Genomic DNA, 14,957 nt, shown 5'->3' with positions numbered 1-14,957 from the left:
GAGAGAGAGAGAGAGAGAGAGAGAGAGAGAGAGAGAGAGAGAGAGAGAGAGCTCATTCTCATGTTGTGTGTGTGAGATTCATGGTATTTTGAGGTTTCTAAAAGTTTATTTCTATTAGGCCCAAAAAGCACAAGGGCAGATGTAACTCTATACAGCTGGCACAGCAGGCGCTCCCCTTCTCTCTCCCTCTGCTGACTCAATGAGTGACAGCTCTGAGAGAAAGGCGGAAATGAGCTGAGGGCAAAAAAAGTGAAGCCCATTAAAATCACATTGGACATAAGTATTGGTTTGGGAACATGGTTTTAAAAACAGCACCAGGTTGACAAGTTTTGCTGGATGCTAATGTTGCAGCAGCAACGTGTGAATCCAACCCTAATGTTATTCTTTTCATCAGTAATAATTTTTACAAGATTTTTTTCTTCTTTCCGCTTCATTTATGATTAGTGTTTTCTTTTTATTGTATATAGATTTTCCTATATTTTGATGGAACAGGCGTTTGCATTGTAACAAGTGCTTTTTAAAGACAGCTTTACATCGAGGGCACTTAAATTGACAAGTACCCATCAGTCTTGTCTTTCTATAATAAGAGGCTTAATGGGAGCCACCTTTAAGACAAGTCCTTCTCACTCAATTTTTGATTTTGCTATGGTCTGTTAACATCTCGGCAATCCCCACAGCTGTGAAACTAACTGCTACTGAAAAATACACACAAAGGCGCTCACTGCTGCTTAAGAAAACATCACCCACCAGCCGGATATTAAAGAAACTGTCAGTCTTTTCCTCAACTCTCACCTAATCTCCTTACTCACTCCTGCTTTTTGCGTGTTTTTTCTTGTCCAATGACTGCTCTTCATTTGCCATCTGTGAAGTGATTTTTTTCTCAAGATAAGACTCAGTTTTTAACTTTCAATAGTGTTCAACTTAAATATACCTTAACAATTTAAAGCTAGGATTAAAACAGGTTACAACTTCTGCTTGTCTGTTTTGTCATCAATGGGGAAAAATGTTTACAGGTTTGTCATTTCTGTTAAATCAGCAGAACCCAAAATATAATGCTGATAGTACGGAAGGTGTGTTAAGAGAATAGTTTTATTTTGTTTCATATCACAACCTCTATGTGCTAAAAAACATTTTCAAAGCAGACATTTTCACAACAGACATTTATAAGTATAAAGATTTATTTTAGTTTTATTTTAAAATATACTTCTTTCCAATTAGCACTTTAAATTTGCTTTTAAAGTGACAGGATATGTGGAAACATAAACAATAGTTTTCTACAGTGACTGTTTTATTGGTTAATAAAAAAAACAAATATGAAATGTTTTAAAAAGCTGAAGGAAAAAACTTAGTCAAGGAAATGTCAATATTTCCATGATTGTTTGCATTGTTAAAAACACATTAAAATGTAAATGATTGAATTTTAGTTTGGCTCAAATAATCTTAATGTGACTGCAAGCTGCTCACCCAGAATCCTGATAGTACTGAGGTTTGGCAAGCAACAGGGGTTTTCCATCTGACAGTTACAAGCTTTTTTCCACCCAAACAAGTCAGCTGTAAAGCATAATCTTTAGGGTAAATTTGCATTACCTTGAAATAAAAGGTTGTGTGAGTGACGATGCGTTCACACAGAGGTCACCAGTCCTATCCTATCATTCAGTCTTGAGTGGCAGTGCCTTGAGGGGAGACAGGAGCCGACAAGGAAAGAAAAGTGAGAAATGATGGCTAAATAGTAACTGATAGTTCCTGCTTTGAGTAAATGAGGCGTGAAGAAAAAAAGGTCTCTTAAAATATACCGGTAAGTTGTATGAGCTGCCAAACATGAACTGTTAGTATTTTCTTTTTTTCTTGAGATTTGTCAAAACATGATGTTGAGCTTGTTTTAGTAAGCTTGTGAGATGAGTGAATCATTTGCTTTTTTTAGTGAATTAGAGACACGATTTTCACAAATGAAAATATGTCATTTACCAACTCTTACCTCATCAAGCTACTGTTTCTAGCGCTGAACAGTTTATAAATCAGGTTAGAATTTTTGTTTTACAGACGAAATATTGAGATGAGTTTTATTTATAGTCACTGTCTATATATAGAAGAAAATTATGAATATGGTTGAAGAGCAAGTTGCAATACAGTAAAGTTTAAGATTAGCTAAATTACTATATAAATACTAAATACAAGTTTTTGTTATAAAATAAGAAAAAATGGTTTTGTGTATTTGAAATTAATTTTAAGAATTTGTATAACAAGGAGTATTACAAGGAGTGCTCTTAACTTTTTTCTTGCTGAATTGTCTCAGAAATGTACACAAATACATTTATAAAAAGAATATATTATTAATATGTATTTTGATGCACTACCAATTCACTGCAAAGGTATGATTCTGTTGATTACTGAGACCAGTTATTACCTAAGAAAAAAGGATCATAAACAAATCTTGTCTTAAAATGACCAACTATTTTCATAAAACCTCACACACAAATAACAAAAATGCAAAAGCAAATTGGCAGATGTGCTCAATAATCTTTCAGTAACTCATCGGTGAGAAGCAAAAATAATTTTTGATTGTATTGTAGTGCCACGCCCATTTCACCTCACCTCATCTCACCATTGGTTGACCTTTGACCGCCTGAGATCAAAGCTCTCTTCTCCCAGACTGAATTGTTTCAGCTCTCGCGGAGAGCTATCAAAAAAATAAAAACCTTCCTTGCCTCTCCTCTCCTCTGGGAAAGATCATGTTCTCAAGAAATTTGTTATTTGCTGATAAAACAAATTAAAACAAACATTCTGTCTTTTATTGCTGTTCCTTCAAACATGTATAACTCAAGTGCTTAAACCCTTTAAAATATGTTTGACTTTTGTCTTTACTTTGTAAGGACTCTAGTTATCTTATAACTTTGCATTTGTTATTTTGAACATGTTTAGAAATTTATGAGTTAATGATAAAAGAATATCAAAAATAAAAAATAAGTAGGTCCTCTGGATGAGTTCTTCTTTAGTGAAACGTTTCGTCTCTCCTCCAAGAGACTTCTTCAGTCTGATGAGTTTCAGGTGAACTCAGCCTTAAAAGCACTGCACTGCATGTGACTGACCTCTTTGTCCACCATGTGGATGCAGTGTTTTTAAGGCTGAGTTCACCTGAAATCTCATCAGCTACATAGCCTATCTAAATGCCTTGCAATTTGCCTATGTCTCTTTAAGAATCTCCTACCTTTTCTGACACTCCCACTTCAGCCTGTCTTCACAACAATGCATTGGGAGAGGGGTGCTCTGTGGGGGAGGAGCTCGGCTGCAGACTGAGCTCCAGGGAGGTGCTATGTTCAAATAAGTCAATTTTGCATAATACTCCACCCCCACCCCCTCAAAACAGAACTGTTTGCAGAATCTTCATTGAACAAATATGGATTATGAAGACATTATAAACCAGTGCATCTAGATTTTATTTCACAGCTGCCGTGGCACACAACAGTTTCACAGGTCTTATTGTATCGCGCGCGCGTGCGTGTGAATTATTACAAATCAGTTAATCTTCACACCCCTGGTTTCAACACCCCCTTAAAACTTCAATTAACTTCCATTTTTACCTGAAGTTTGAATAAGGTTTTAACCCTAAAATATCTAATGAAACTGATCCAACTTGCCAAGTGAGGTGAGTACCGGTAATCTCCAAACAGACTGATGTGTGTTCTCCTTCACCCTGCCTTATTTACAACTCCGATAGATAAACTCTACATGTCCCCAGGTTGAATCCAATGGAAAGAACTTAAGTGAAATGTGATTCTTGAGTTTGAAATCATTTTACAGTTAACCTTCCATCATTTGCTTCCCTCGGGCTCTTTACACACACAGCCTTTCTGGCTCCAGCTTGGTTCTATATTTGAGCTTTTGGTAACGGTGTTCATGTTTTTATCACTTTGCTGTTACACTTCTGCCATCATTGCCACTCAACACTTCAACATTAAGCAGGTTTTTTTGCCTCACCCTTTTTTTCCTTTTGACTCTTGTCCTTTATTTCCCGTTAATTTGCGGTTTCGAATTCTCATGTCTCATTTTAGGAAATCTATCGATTAAAAATAAACTGTTCATTCTCTGAGAAACACTAAGAAAAAAGTAGTTTATTTTTATTTTTCGTCTTTTTCTTTGTATTTTTTTTTTACTTTTCACATCTTGCCTCATTCTGATTGGCATGTGGTAACCCTACAGACCTTTAGTACTTGTGGTGCAGACAGAAGCACTTTGTTCATTTGTGTTGGTTGGCGGACTTGAATGGGTTTCCAGCCAGTTTAAACATGACCTTCACAAAGAGGGATCCCATGTACTGATTCTATTTGTTACATATCGGTATTAACATCTCTACTTTTGCCCTCACAGTACATAAAAGCCCTATTTAGAAAAGGCAAACATAGTAGAAAAGTGTAGGGAAGAAATCTGTTGAGCAATCTTTAGTCATCCCCAACACATGCTCTGAGCACTAACAGATTGCAACAGATTTTCAGACATTAAATACACTGCTGTATAATTTTACTGATTCACTTCCATCCGTAATTAAACACAAGCATGCACAGAAGTGCACATTTGTCTATTTACAACAGTTTAGATTTTCTCATGTTGCTCCCACCTCTAATTTTCAGTGAGAATATAATATGAGAACACCTTCACTGGAGTTCTACTTCAGGTTCAAACCCACTGTGGCACACGCCTCAGACTTTCTCGTGTGAAAACATTCTTTTCAGGTGTGACATTACAGGTGATTTCCTCTCCATCATTCTTACTGTCTCTGACCCTCCTTTCTCTCTGTGTTCACTCAGGAAGTCATAAATCTTCTAGTCATAGCTTAACTAGAGCTTTATGGTTTGGAAAACTATTTTTACAGTATGCAAAATGCTTTTGGCCATAGAGCCAGAAGGGTTTACTCTAAGAACCAGAAAGCAAGTCACAGAATTTAGTTTTTCAGAGGCTGTCTTTTGTCTGTTTCCCCTCAAAGTTTATTGTCCACAAAGGTAACATTTTGTTTTTATTATACCACTTCAATTTATTATAAAAAAAGTCACTAAAAGAAGATTGAAATAAAAAGTTTGGTTCAATAAGTTTGCATACAATAATTGCAAATAAATGTTTTAGAATAAAACACTTATAAATTAACCAAGTAGCTTACAGTAATGCAATATCATTTAACTTTTTTAACATATTGGTGAGTTCATTTTTATTACCTACTAAAAGCAGAGTTTTATCACAAGTAGTTGTACTTTAGATAATAAAAATAACTCAATAAAAATAAATTAGTTTAGTCTCTTATTAGAAAATAAATTACTTTAATGTGTATTACCTAAATTTTATGTGTAAGGTTTGAGTCAGGATACATCTGTGAATAGAGGGTCTATAGAAGATCTATAATTTCAAAATCTGAAGGCTAATAACAGAAAGACAAAAGATTTGTATATTTTTCAACACAATTGTGCAAAAGAAAACACAATAAAAAACAGTAAACCAGTGTCAATGCATGTTACCAAACAAGTTATATATGTGACTCTTTAGAAATAAAATAAATTAAGTTCTGTGGATTGTATTTTTGATTTGGAGTTAGCAACAAATCATGGAAAAAAATCTTTAAAACGTCCAAATCATATTTGAGGATTTCCTTGTCTTCTCATATATCTCCTTTCCCCCGTCTGCCTGCCCTCCCCTCGTTGTTCTCATCTGTCTTGCTTATTGCTGACAGAGAAGGATGTGTGCTGGTGTTGTTGTTATCTGTTTACAAGTCAGTATTTGTTCAGAGCTCGATCGTGTTACAAGAAAACTCATGCTGTTCTCTGCCACATTCAAGCGTACAGCACACAACAAAGCACATGTACACATGCTTACAGTGACGCACAGTTAGAGCAGCCCAACAGTAGTCCAGTTTAGAGTGTCAGATAATCCTCCAGCAGTCGCTGAGACATCAGTCCCCAGCTGAAAGTCTGGAGCATTGTTGATGTCCCACAGCTAAGGGCTTCTTTTTCTTCTTCCACAACTTGTAGATCTGTCTGGGCTTTTAAAGTTTCTTTTTGTATTTTGTTTTTTATTTATTTATTTATTTATTTATTTATTTATTTATTTATTTATTTATTTATTTATTTATTTTACCCCCTAAGAGTTCCTTTTTCATAGTTGCCCATTTTTTCTTACTTCTTTAAATAAAATAATATTTCAGTCCTTCTGAAAAAATATGGCCTGAATAAAAAATATTGGCAGTTGAAAGGTGTGAAGGTTCATTTGGAGGATCTGTACCAGCGGTGAGCTGCTCAAAGAAGAACATTGTATGAGTGAAAGAGAACACAAACAGGCCAAACCAAACATTCTTGACTCTTTTCTGCAGGTCTTCTGCCCGTCAATCTGCAGTTTATTTTTCTGCTGTTTCTCCTCTTCTTTTCTTGCTGTATCATCAGTCAGTGTGTTCCCAGTGTCATTTTTATTTTTCTGACATGTTGTTTTAATATATTGATACATTTGCCCAAACAGTATTGGTAGTGTTGCAAAAATAGCATAGAATTTGGAAATAGATACACAGCCTAGATATTTTGTAAACAAAATATACCGGTAATTAGAAATGTGTTAATTATCTGTAGTTAATATAAGTTCTTAATAAAATGTCTTTGAGGTTTCAGTTAAAATATAAAAAGATTACAGTACAAAGTAGTACTATTTGAGACTGTCTCAAAAAGTACTGATTTGTACTGTAATTCCTTCATTTTGTCTGACTCCTAGAGATATAAAAGATACAGGGGAGCAGTAATCCTACAGCCTTTGAGCCACTTCCCCCTCCTACTTTATATGTAAGCACATGCAAAATTGTCTGTGCTGATGTTAGCTTTTTTAATTTTTTTTAGCACGATGTGTCAGCCGGAGCTTTGAAGGCAGCGCTGGACGGAGTGGTGCAGGAGTGTGTGAGCTTTGTGGGGGTGGACATCAACACCTGCTCTGAGATATTGATGAGGTAAATGATATAGAACTGTTATGTTAAAACAAAAGGTGCTAACAAACAATATTGCCATAAATAGTGCCTTTACATTCATTAAATACTCTTAGTACACTGAAAAATATGAAGACGACTGACAAGACATCCTAAAGGAAACATCTCCCTGATACTGATGATGCTGATCCACAGGAACTTTTATCTGCTGTAGTAGTATTTTTGTTTGCTGCAGTTAGTTTTGGATCAATTTGAACTTGGTTTTGAGTCTGAATGAATTATGAGCCAATAAAAGGCCTTCCTAAAGCAGAATGCACGAAAATCTGAAAACCAGAAATACCTCAAACCTTGGATATCATTGTACACATGTCCTAAAAGCAGGTGTGTGTTTTCACCTTCATCCTCTGTTCTGTTTTTTCCTCACACATGCAAATTCTGAGAAAGAAAAGAAGTTGGTCTCAGGCCCCTGACATACTTTTCTTTTGCAGTCACAACATGGCAAAGCTTCATTCACACTCCTGAACAGGAGTGTGATTAATTCACATACACACCGATGACCTGCCAGTTTTCTGTTTAGACTAAAGCTTTCACACCCAGGCTCCAATTACTGGGCTGACTGGAATCAACCAAGAGGATTAGGCAAAGTTGCACACAAAAAATGTATGTAGACGTTAATATTTTAATATACGACCAATGGTTATTCCTGGTACAACACCATACTGCAGACACATTTACAGCTATTCACACAAAAAGAAAAGGAAGTGCACAGATTTGATATACACTTTTTGCAACTGAAACAAACCGTATGAAATAGGCTGGCATTGACTCTGAGACAGGCATCAGGTCATCTGTTTACCTGTCTGCTCTATGAGAGAGCTTTTTCCATTTCTTCCTTCAGTAAGGCCACTCTCACATACATGGACTTTAGGCACAGAGACGTGTTGATGACTGACGCATTATGTGGAGTGTTGACATAGCAGTGTGTTTTAGAGTGAGTGACTCACTGTGGGCACTAACAGGATTGACCTAATTGAGTTTCAGATCACCTCCCGTCTTTGCTCTGCCAAAAGTGGACAGATGTTCTCACTAAAGATCATTTTTGAGTGTTTGACCAGTACTTGTTTCAATGCAAAGTCACACATTTAGATTTAATTTACTATTTAAAAAAACATTTGTAATATAATGGTTCTTTACATATTTTAAATAGGACTTTTTTTTCACATAGGCACCCATCACATTAAAGATTTCTAAATTAAATAAAGATCTGTTCAGAATTTCCCAGAAAATCTTTAGATAAAAAGATATAGTAAATCTTTTTCACTCTGTTATTTCTTGTTTCCTTTTCCAGGCATGTAGCAGGCCTAAATGCTGGTCGAGCTCGGAATATTGCAGAGTGGAGAGAGAAGAACGGTTCTTTCATCAACAGAGAGCAACTTAAACTGATCAAAGGCATGGGACCAAAAAGTTTCCAACAATGTGCTGGCTTCATTAGAATCAACCCTCAAACGATAAATAGGTACTTGCTTCTTTCTCTGCCAAAATGTCAAAAAGGTCTTGGACAAACAGTGCTACTATTGATTATTTATATAATCTAACATCAGTATTCATCTCTTACACTGCAGTGCCTTTTTTTATTGTTGAATGAGTCATAATCTTGTGAGATGGTAAACTATAGTAACTGAACTAGCATGAGTGACAAAGCAGTTTATGTCTATACTTTCATTCATGCATGTTTGAGAAATCCTTGAATCTCCTGTGATAGCCGTGTGGAGCTGCCTAAATGCTTGCTGGTACAAAGCACCGCCTTTTTGTACAAAGCTCCTCCCTGGAGCTCAGTCTGCAGCCGAGCTCCTGCCCCACTGAGCCTCTCTCTCCCAAAGTATTGTTGTGAAGATCTGCTGAAATGGGAGTGTCAAACTGCAGGAGGTTCTTACAGAGACAGAGGCCAATTTAAGTGTTTAGATAGGCTATGATGCAAAGAATGACTTTATTTTTGATATAAACAGTTTATTCATAACTGAAGGTAACATAGTTACTTGACTGTGGTATAGAATTGAACTATGTGCCTGGAAAATACACAGTAACTACCCTTTTAAATATTTTCAGTATGCCAACTGCTTAATCTATATACCACTACAATAAAAAAACATTATGAGTCAGTCATCTGATATTAACTTTAAGGCTAAATCTCCTATGTAACATATTTTAAAAACATCTTTGTGTTTTGTCAAACAGTGTCAAACCCTCATCCCAATCTGCACCAGCAGTACCAGAGAAACCAGTGGCCAAGAAGGGCAAAGGAAAGACTGGAACTAACATACCAACCTCATTAAACCCTCTGGACCAAACCTGTATACACCCAGAGTCCTACCATGTGGCGCAGAGGTAAGACACCAAAACGCACAAGCACACACTTGTACAGCAGCATACCCCACTGGCCAAAACATGTTCAGGCTAAGATGGAGCTGATTTTAACACCATCTCATATGGTGTTGGTTATAGTGGTGGAGGACTCTGATTTGATTTACGCAGACATGGGATCAGAGAAAGGAGGCGTTGGCTTTGTACATGCACATGGTGGTGTGTGTGTCCTTGTGTGAGGAATGATTGTTAGCGCTGCTGATGCTGTTATCAAAAGCACATTGAACATCTGCCACAGAAGTGTGTGTGTGTGTGTGTGTGTGTGTGAGTGAGAGTGTCTCCTGCAGCTGTAGTCACTCAGCTGTGTTTAGTCTACATAAGTTCTGACACTAGTGGCTTTAAGCATTACTCCCCTCATGTTGATGTGCCTTTAATAGCCTCTGTATGTGTGTGGGATAATGTGTCTCCTTGCACACGTTCAAATAAAGCAATGCTACTTTGTGAAATGTTGTTTTCTCCCGTTTCAGCAAAATATTAAGTTCTTGTTAGTTTTTGTTTTGAAGTTGTATAGAATTGACTACAAAAATGTAAAAGCTATATCTTTTATTTGCGTGCACTCATCTTTTTTCAGTCTAGTAACAGTTAGGCTGCATCTAGTAAAGTTTCATTCATTCAGTTATTCATTTAAAAATAACAAAATTTATGTACAATAAAAACACAAATCACAAATAAAATGAAAGGCAGCAGAAAGAAGAAAAAAATCTTATAATATCTGTGCCTTTTTCTTCTCAAAAATAAATTTTAAACAAATAATAATCTACTAACAAAAACCAAACAAAAACAACCTCAAATCTTGTTGAACAACATTTCATAGGAATACACATTGTATTGTTTCATATTTCTTTAACAAAGTGACTTTTATCATCCTCTTAAATATAAATATTGATCTGGCATTTTTGACATCGCTCTCCTGATTGTTCCAAAGTCTTATTCCTTGTATGGAAGTACACCGCTCCCTCAAACTAGTTCGAAATCCAAGTTTCACAAACATCTCTACAACTTTCAGATTATAACAACTTTTTCTCTTAACAAAATTTAATTGGCTGTTTAAAGGTAATATACATTTGTGAGCCTTATACATAACCTGTAAAATATTATCAACCAACTCGTAGAACTTCAATAGTTTCAACTGATAAAATAATATATTTGATGTGTGACTGTAGTGTTTTCTAGCAATAATTCTTACAGCTCTTTTCTGTAAAACAAAAATAGGGTTTATAATTGTTTTGCATGCTTTCCCCAGAATTCAATGCAATAAATCAAGTGTGGGAAGTTGGCAGCATAGATAAATTTTACATTGTTCCACCAGATATTTGAAAAGTGCCAGCACATTTACTTTTGGAAAACCAAGGAAGAAAAATGGGTTTGATTCAGTTTTGTGTGAAATTGGTATAATTATGGTGCAGACATGGGATACAAGAGTATTAAATTAACAAAGAAAACAGAAAATTACTGTATTCATTTACAAATTTTGCAATTTATGACATTATTACTTGCTTTGCTAGTACACAAAAGCAAAATAATACCTGATTTAAAAAAGATGTCTCTGTGGTTTTGTATGCTTAATCATCAAATAATTTATTTCTTATTTTCATTTTTCATTTTCTCTGCTGTATAGAATTATAATCATGTGTTGGCAAATGTACTTTTTGCTATTATAATCTCAGTTTGGGAATTAACTCCGACTTTGTGCTCTTACAGGATTTTATCAACATTTTTAAAACTTTCAGCTTTCTGTTTGCAATTTAATATTCTGTTCAGTCTCTCACAACTCAGATGATTTTCTAAATCTCTACCTATGGCTGATGAAAACACAAGGTTTAGAGGGTGGATCGTGATGGAATCTGTATGTCAGCATTCATGTGTTGTGTCTTTATGGTGTATAAGGAATATCATGTTGATCACATTAGTGGAACTGGATCCTCCATTACTGCTCACACAGCCCACACATCAGCCCTCGTTTTGAAACCATAAACCCACACATGCAAAAAACAGAAATGCATAAACACAGACACATTTTGTCCAGTATTTGTTTCAGAAAATGGTGCAGCTTCTTCTTCACAATATGCTTTGTGTAAAATATTACTAGCTTATTATTTTTTTAGAAGATCTGCTATGTATGACTGTTTTACACTAGTTTATAAATTAATGCATTTTGTTGTTGTTGTTGTTGTTGTTGTAATAGTTGAGTTCATTTCAATTTTCCAGCAACATTAATAGTAGTCTGGCTTGGAGGCAGAGGGGCTCAAATCTGATGGATATTTTCCAATAATGTTGCAGTCGAGGCTCAGTATTTCTAAAACACAAGATGGACTGGGTTTTTGCTTGGACCTGGATAAAATCGGTGTCTTAGCCCACCCAACCCTACGTTCACACATGCACAGACACCACATATATGCACATGCATAGTAGTGTCAGTAATTATATAAGCTTGAAGCCAACAGTGGTGGAAGCCTCTGGACTCCTAGTACTCCTTAAATACTTACAGGACTGAAAGTTGAGACGGTCAGCACACACACATTTGAAAGCAGAACCTCAAATCTCTCAGCTTCTCAAGTCTTGTGTTTGTTGCCACTCAAGTTAACAACATGATCATATATTTTATTTTTGTAAACTGATAATGGTCTTTCTCTTTACCTCTTTTTCCTCTTTTGAAGGTGCATTTTTTTAAGGGTTTGAACAGATTTGAATACCATGTGAGGAAAGCTTATTTCTTTAAATTACTATAGAGATACTTTTCATTTATTGTCTAAATAAATAAAAGTTTTTTTAGACTTTTTAGTAGGATAAAATTTTGATGGTTGTACCATATTTGCAGTGCGTGGTGAGAGGAGACATGCTTTATTCAAATTGTGCCCTGTTAAATCATAATTGTCAACTTCCTACTCCCGACTGAGTTCTTTCTTGGAGGCGTTTTTGGTATATTTTTCAGACAGCTAAGCCATGAAGACACAACTATTCCTTTTCCTGTAACGAGATATACGATTGTAAAGATGAGAATCTTAGAGAGGCACAAGACAGAGGGCCTCAGTGTTGGACACAGTGTAGAGGTGTTTGTTTCCTCACCACTAAGCCATTTCTGGCCTTATCCACAGCCACTATATTTTACTGATCTAGCTTACCGGTGTTGAGAGATTGATTCAGCTCAAATCCCTCCTCTTAGTCAGTGATTTCAGTGGCAGAGCCTCTCAGCTCACAACTGTCTCATACACAGTTTGTACACAAGCTGTTTTGTCCCTGCTCCTGCCAATTGAGCATTTCTGAGCGACATTGTACATGAATCAACTTTGTGTACATGTGTGAGTCCACCTGTTCTGTCCATCACGGGGTGGACAGCTGCGGAGTCTGTTTGGCGTCAGGCTTCCAGTGCGCGACATCCATCATGGACGCTACCCAACTGGTCCAAAAATGTACACATGCATGGAGGAAAATGCTTTCACGTCTATCACCAGCTGTGCTCAGTGTCTGCTGTAAATAATACATACACTATGTACAACACACACACTTATCTCATTCTTCCATTACTCTGTTTTGCTACTTTGGACAGTTTGTCACCATGTCTGGTTAGATTGTAGAGCAGCTAATTAGTCTAGGTTTATATTTCAAGCCCAGTCAATGTGTAATGGTGCAATCTGACTGATTGTCTAGACATTATGGTGTGAGGCATCATGTTGGAATAAAGTTGTGTGCATGTGATTGGCAAGCCAGTTGTCCAGTCCCAGCACAGCAGGGGCCGTGTCATGGAGCAAAGTGTCAGGGTGTTTACAACCTGATGTGGATGCATCTGATTTATGAGGGGATAAATAAAATGTGTTTTTGCAAATGGAAAGCTTGACCTGAGGAAAAATAACACCCTTCTTTCACTCAGCTCCCACTGAGCCGCAATAACTTATAGTATGTGGTTGTTTTGTGTTGATTAATTTTTTTGTGAAGTTGTCTTAGGGTCTCAGTACATTAGAAATAAATTGAGTTCTGGTGTTTGACTTGGCAACTGCAAAACACTGATTCTTTTATTTTTGAGACAGTGTTGTAGCATTGCTGTTGTGCTTGGGATTAATTTTCCCACTGCATGAGTCAGCTTTAGCCAAGCGTGATGCTTTGAACAAATGGTCTCACATTTGACTCTCAAAATACTTMAGTCTAATGGCTCGTTCACACCGACAGCGTTTTGAGCGGCAGGAGCTGCCAGTTTACATGCAAAGTCTATGGCGAACGCGCCTCAAGGGGTTGTGCGTCGCGTCACGCGCGTTATGAGCGGCGCGGAAGGGGCGGCAGAGCGTTTTCCGAGCATGCGGTGCTCGCGGCAGCTGCCGCCGCTCGAGTTGAAAAATCGGAACTTTATCTGAACGTCGCCGCTCGCCGCGTCTCGACAATCAATCAAATCTGCTGTGACGTGGTGGCGAGGGGACGGATGTTCAACCCTGTGTGACGTATTATTTATGAGACACAGAAACTCGAGAACTGGCGCGCTAATTTACTCAGTAAATACACCAAGCCGATCGTCTCAATGTCGTTCGCCATTTCATCCGCCATTTTACCACACAACAACAAACCAGACCGGAAAAAGAATCAAGACGCTCCTCCCACACCCRGACYCRGCCGCAGCTGCCGCTTCTCGTTCCGGTGTGAACATACGTCCAAGCAGTGCGTCCAACTTGAGGCGTTTTGGCAGCTCAAAACGCTCTCGGTGTGAACGAGCCATAAGGAGTTATCTCCTGCTGCAGCAGCTCTTTGATTGAATTATTGTTTTTCTTACCATGACTGTGCATATATACCTTTGCTATCTCTAGATCTCAGGGCACATATTTTGTAAACTTTAAAAACTTGTTTTCCAAAAGTGATTAAAGTTCATCAAATATTTGTTTTTAGAACAAACTTGGGGGCATTTTCATTTGCAATTGCCGCTGGTGTTTTATTTGGCAGAAACCGCTGAGTATGTACAGTATTAATATAAACATGGACAATTCACATTTTCAACATTTTCAACAGTAATCAAATGTCAAAAAAATGTGATGAGGCAAAAATCACAAATGTTACTTAAAATCCACAAATTATTTTGGACTATTTTCCAAGATCAACTTTTAATAGCGTGTATTGTATAATTAAATAAATGAAATTACCTAAAAGGTAATTTAGCCATAAAATAGTTTTCAACCTGCAGTTACATTTGGATTTTAATAAATATATCCTAGTAATTAGTTTCTATACATTGACCCAGTTTAGAACTTGTGGAAAAAGTAGTGTAATAAAACGAAAAGATATTTTGAATTTCAATTCCGATTAAGTGTTTCATCTTTGTAAGCGATTTTCATCTGGTTAAGTTCTTTTCAACACCGCCCTTCATTGTTCCCTCTTATCACCTTTGTTGCTCTATTTCTCATAGTAGTCACGATCACTAGTCATACTGTGTCTCAATTCAGGGGCTGGGTCCTCATGAGTGCGCATTTGTCGGCCGCATACGTCATTGCCCCAGGCGGAGGACTGTCCCAATTCAAAGGCTCCTCATCATGCGGCCGAGGAATGCGTCCTACTTCCTCTCCAAATCCGAGGATGCATCCATGTATCCTTACCAGCCGAGGATATCCCAGGATTC

General features: G+C 36.9%; 1 protein-coding gene across 1 annotated transcript in view; it reads left to right on the top strand.

The window, feature by feature from the left end:
- The window catches only part of LOC106534163 (S1 RNA-binding domain-containing protein 1), a gene marked incomplete at its 3' end in the record, with an annotated part of 55,002 nt that overhangs the window by 30,490 nt on the left and 9,555 nt on the right, over positions 1-14,957 (top strand). The window contains 3 exon segments of the mRNA XM_014030714.1: positions 6,861-6,967; positions 8,292-8,459; positions 9,179-9,328. Coding sequence (XP_013886168.1) covers positions 6,861-6,967; positions 8,292-8,459; positions 9,179-9,328 — 425 coding nt within the window.

This window comes from Austrofundulus limnaeus, unplaced genomic scaffold, assembly GCF_001266775.1.
Source record: "Austrofundulus limnaeus strain Quisiro unplaced genomic scaffold, Austrofundulus_limnaeus-1.0 Scaffold1105, whole genome shotgun sequence".
NCBI classification, from domain to species: Eukaryota; Metazoa; Chordata; class Actinopteri; order Cyprinodontiformes; family Rivulidae; genus Austrofundulus; species Austrofundulus limnaeus.
The sequence above is the reverse complement of the archived record's forward strand: the minus strand, read 5'-3'. Positions and strand labels throughout refer to the sequence as shown.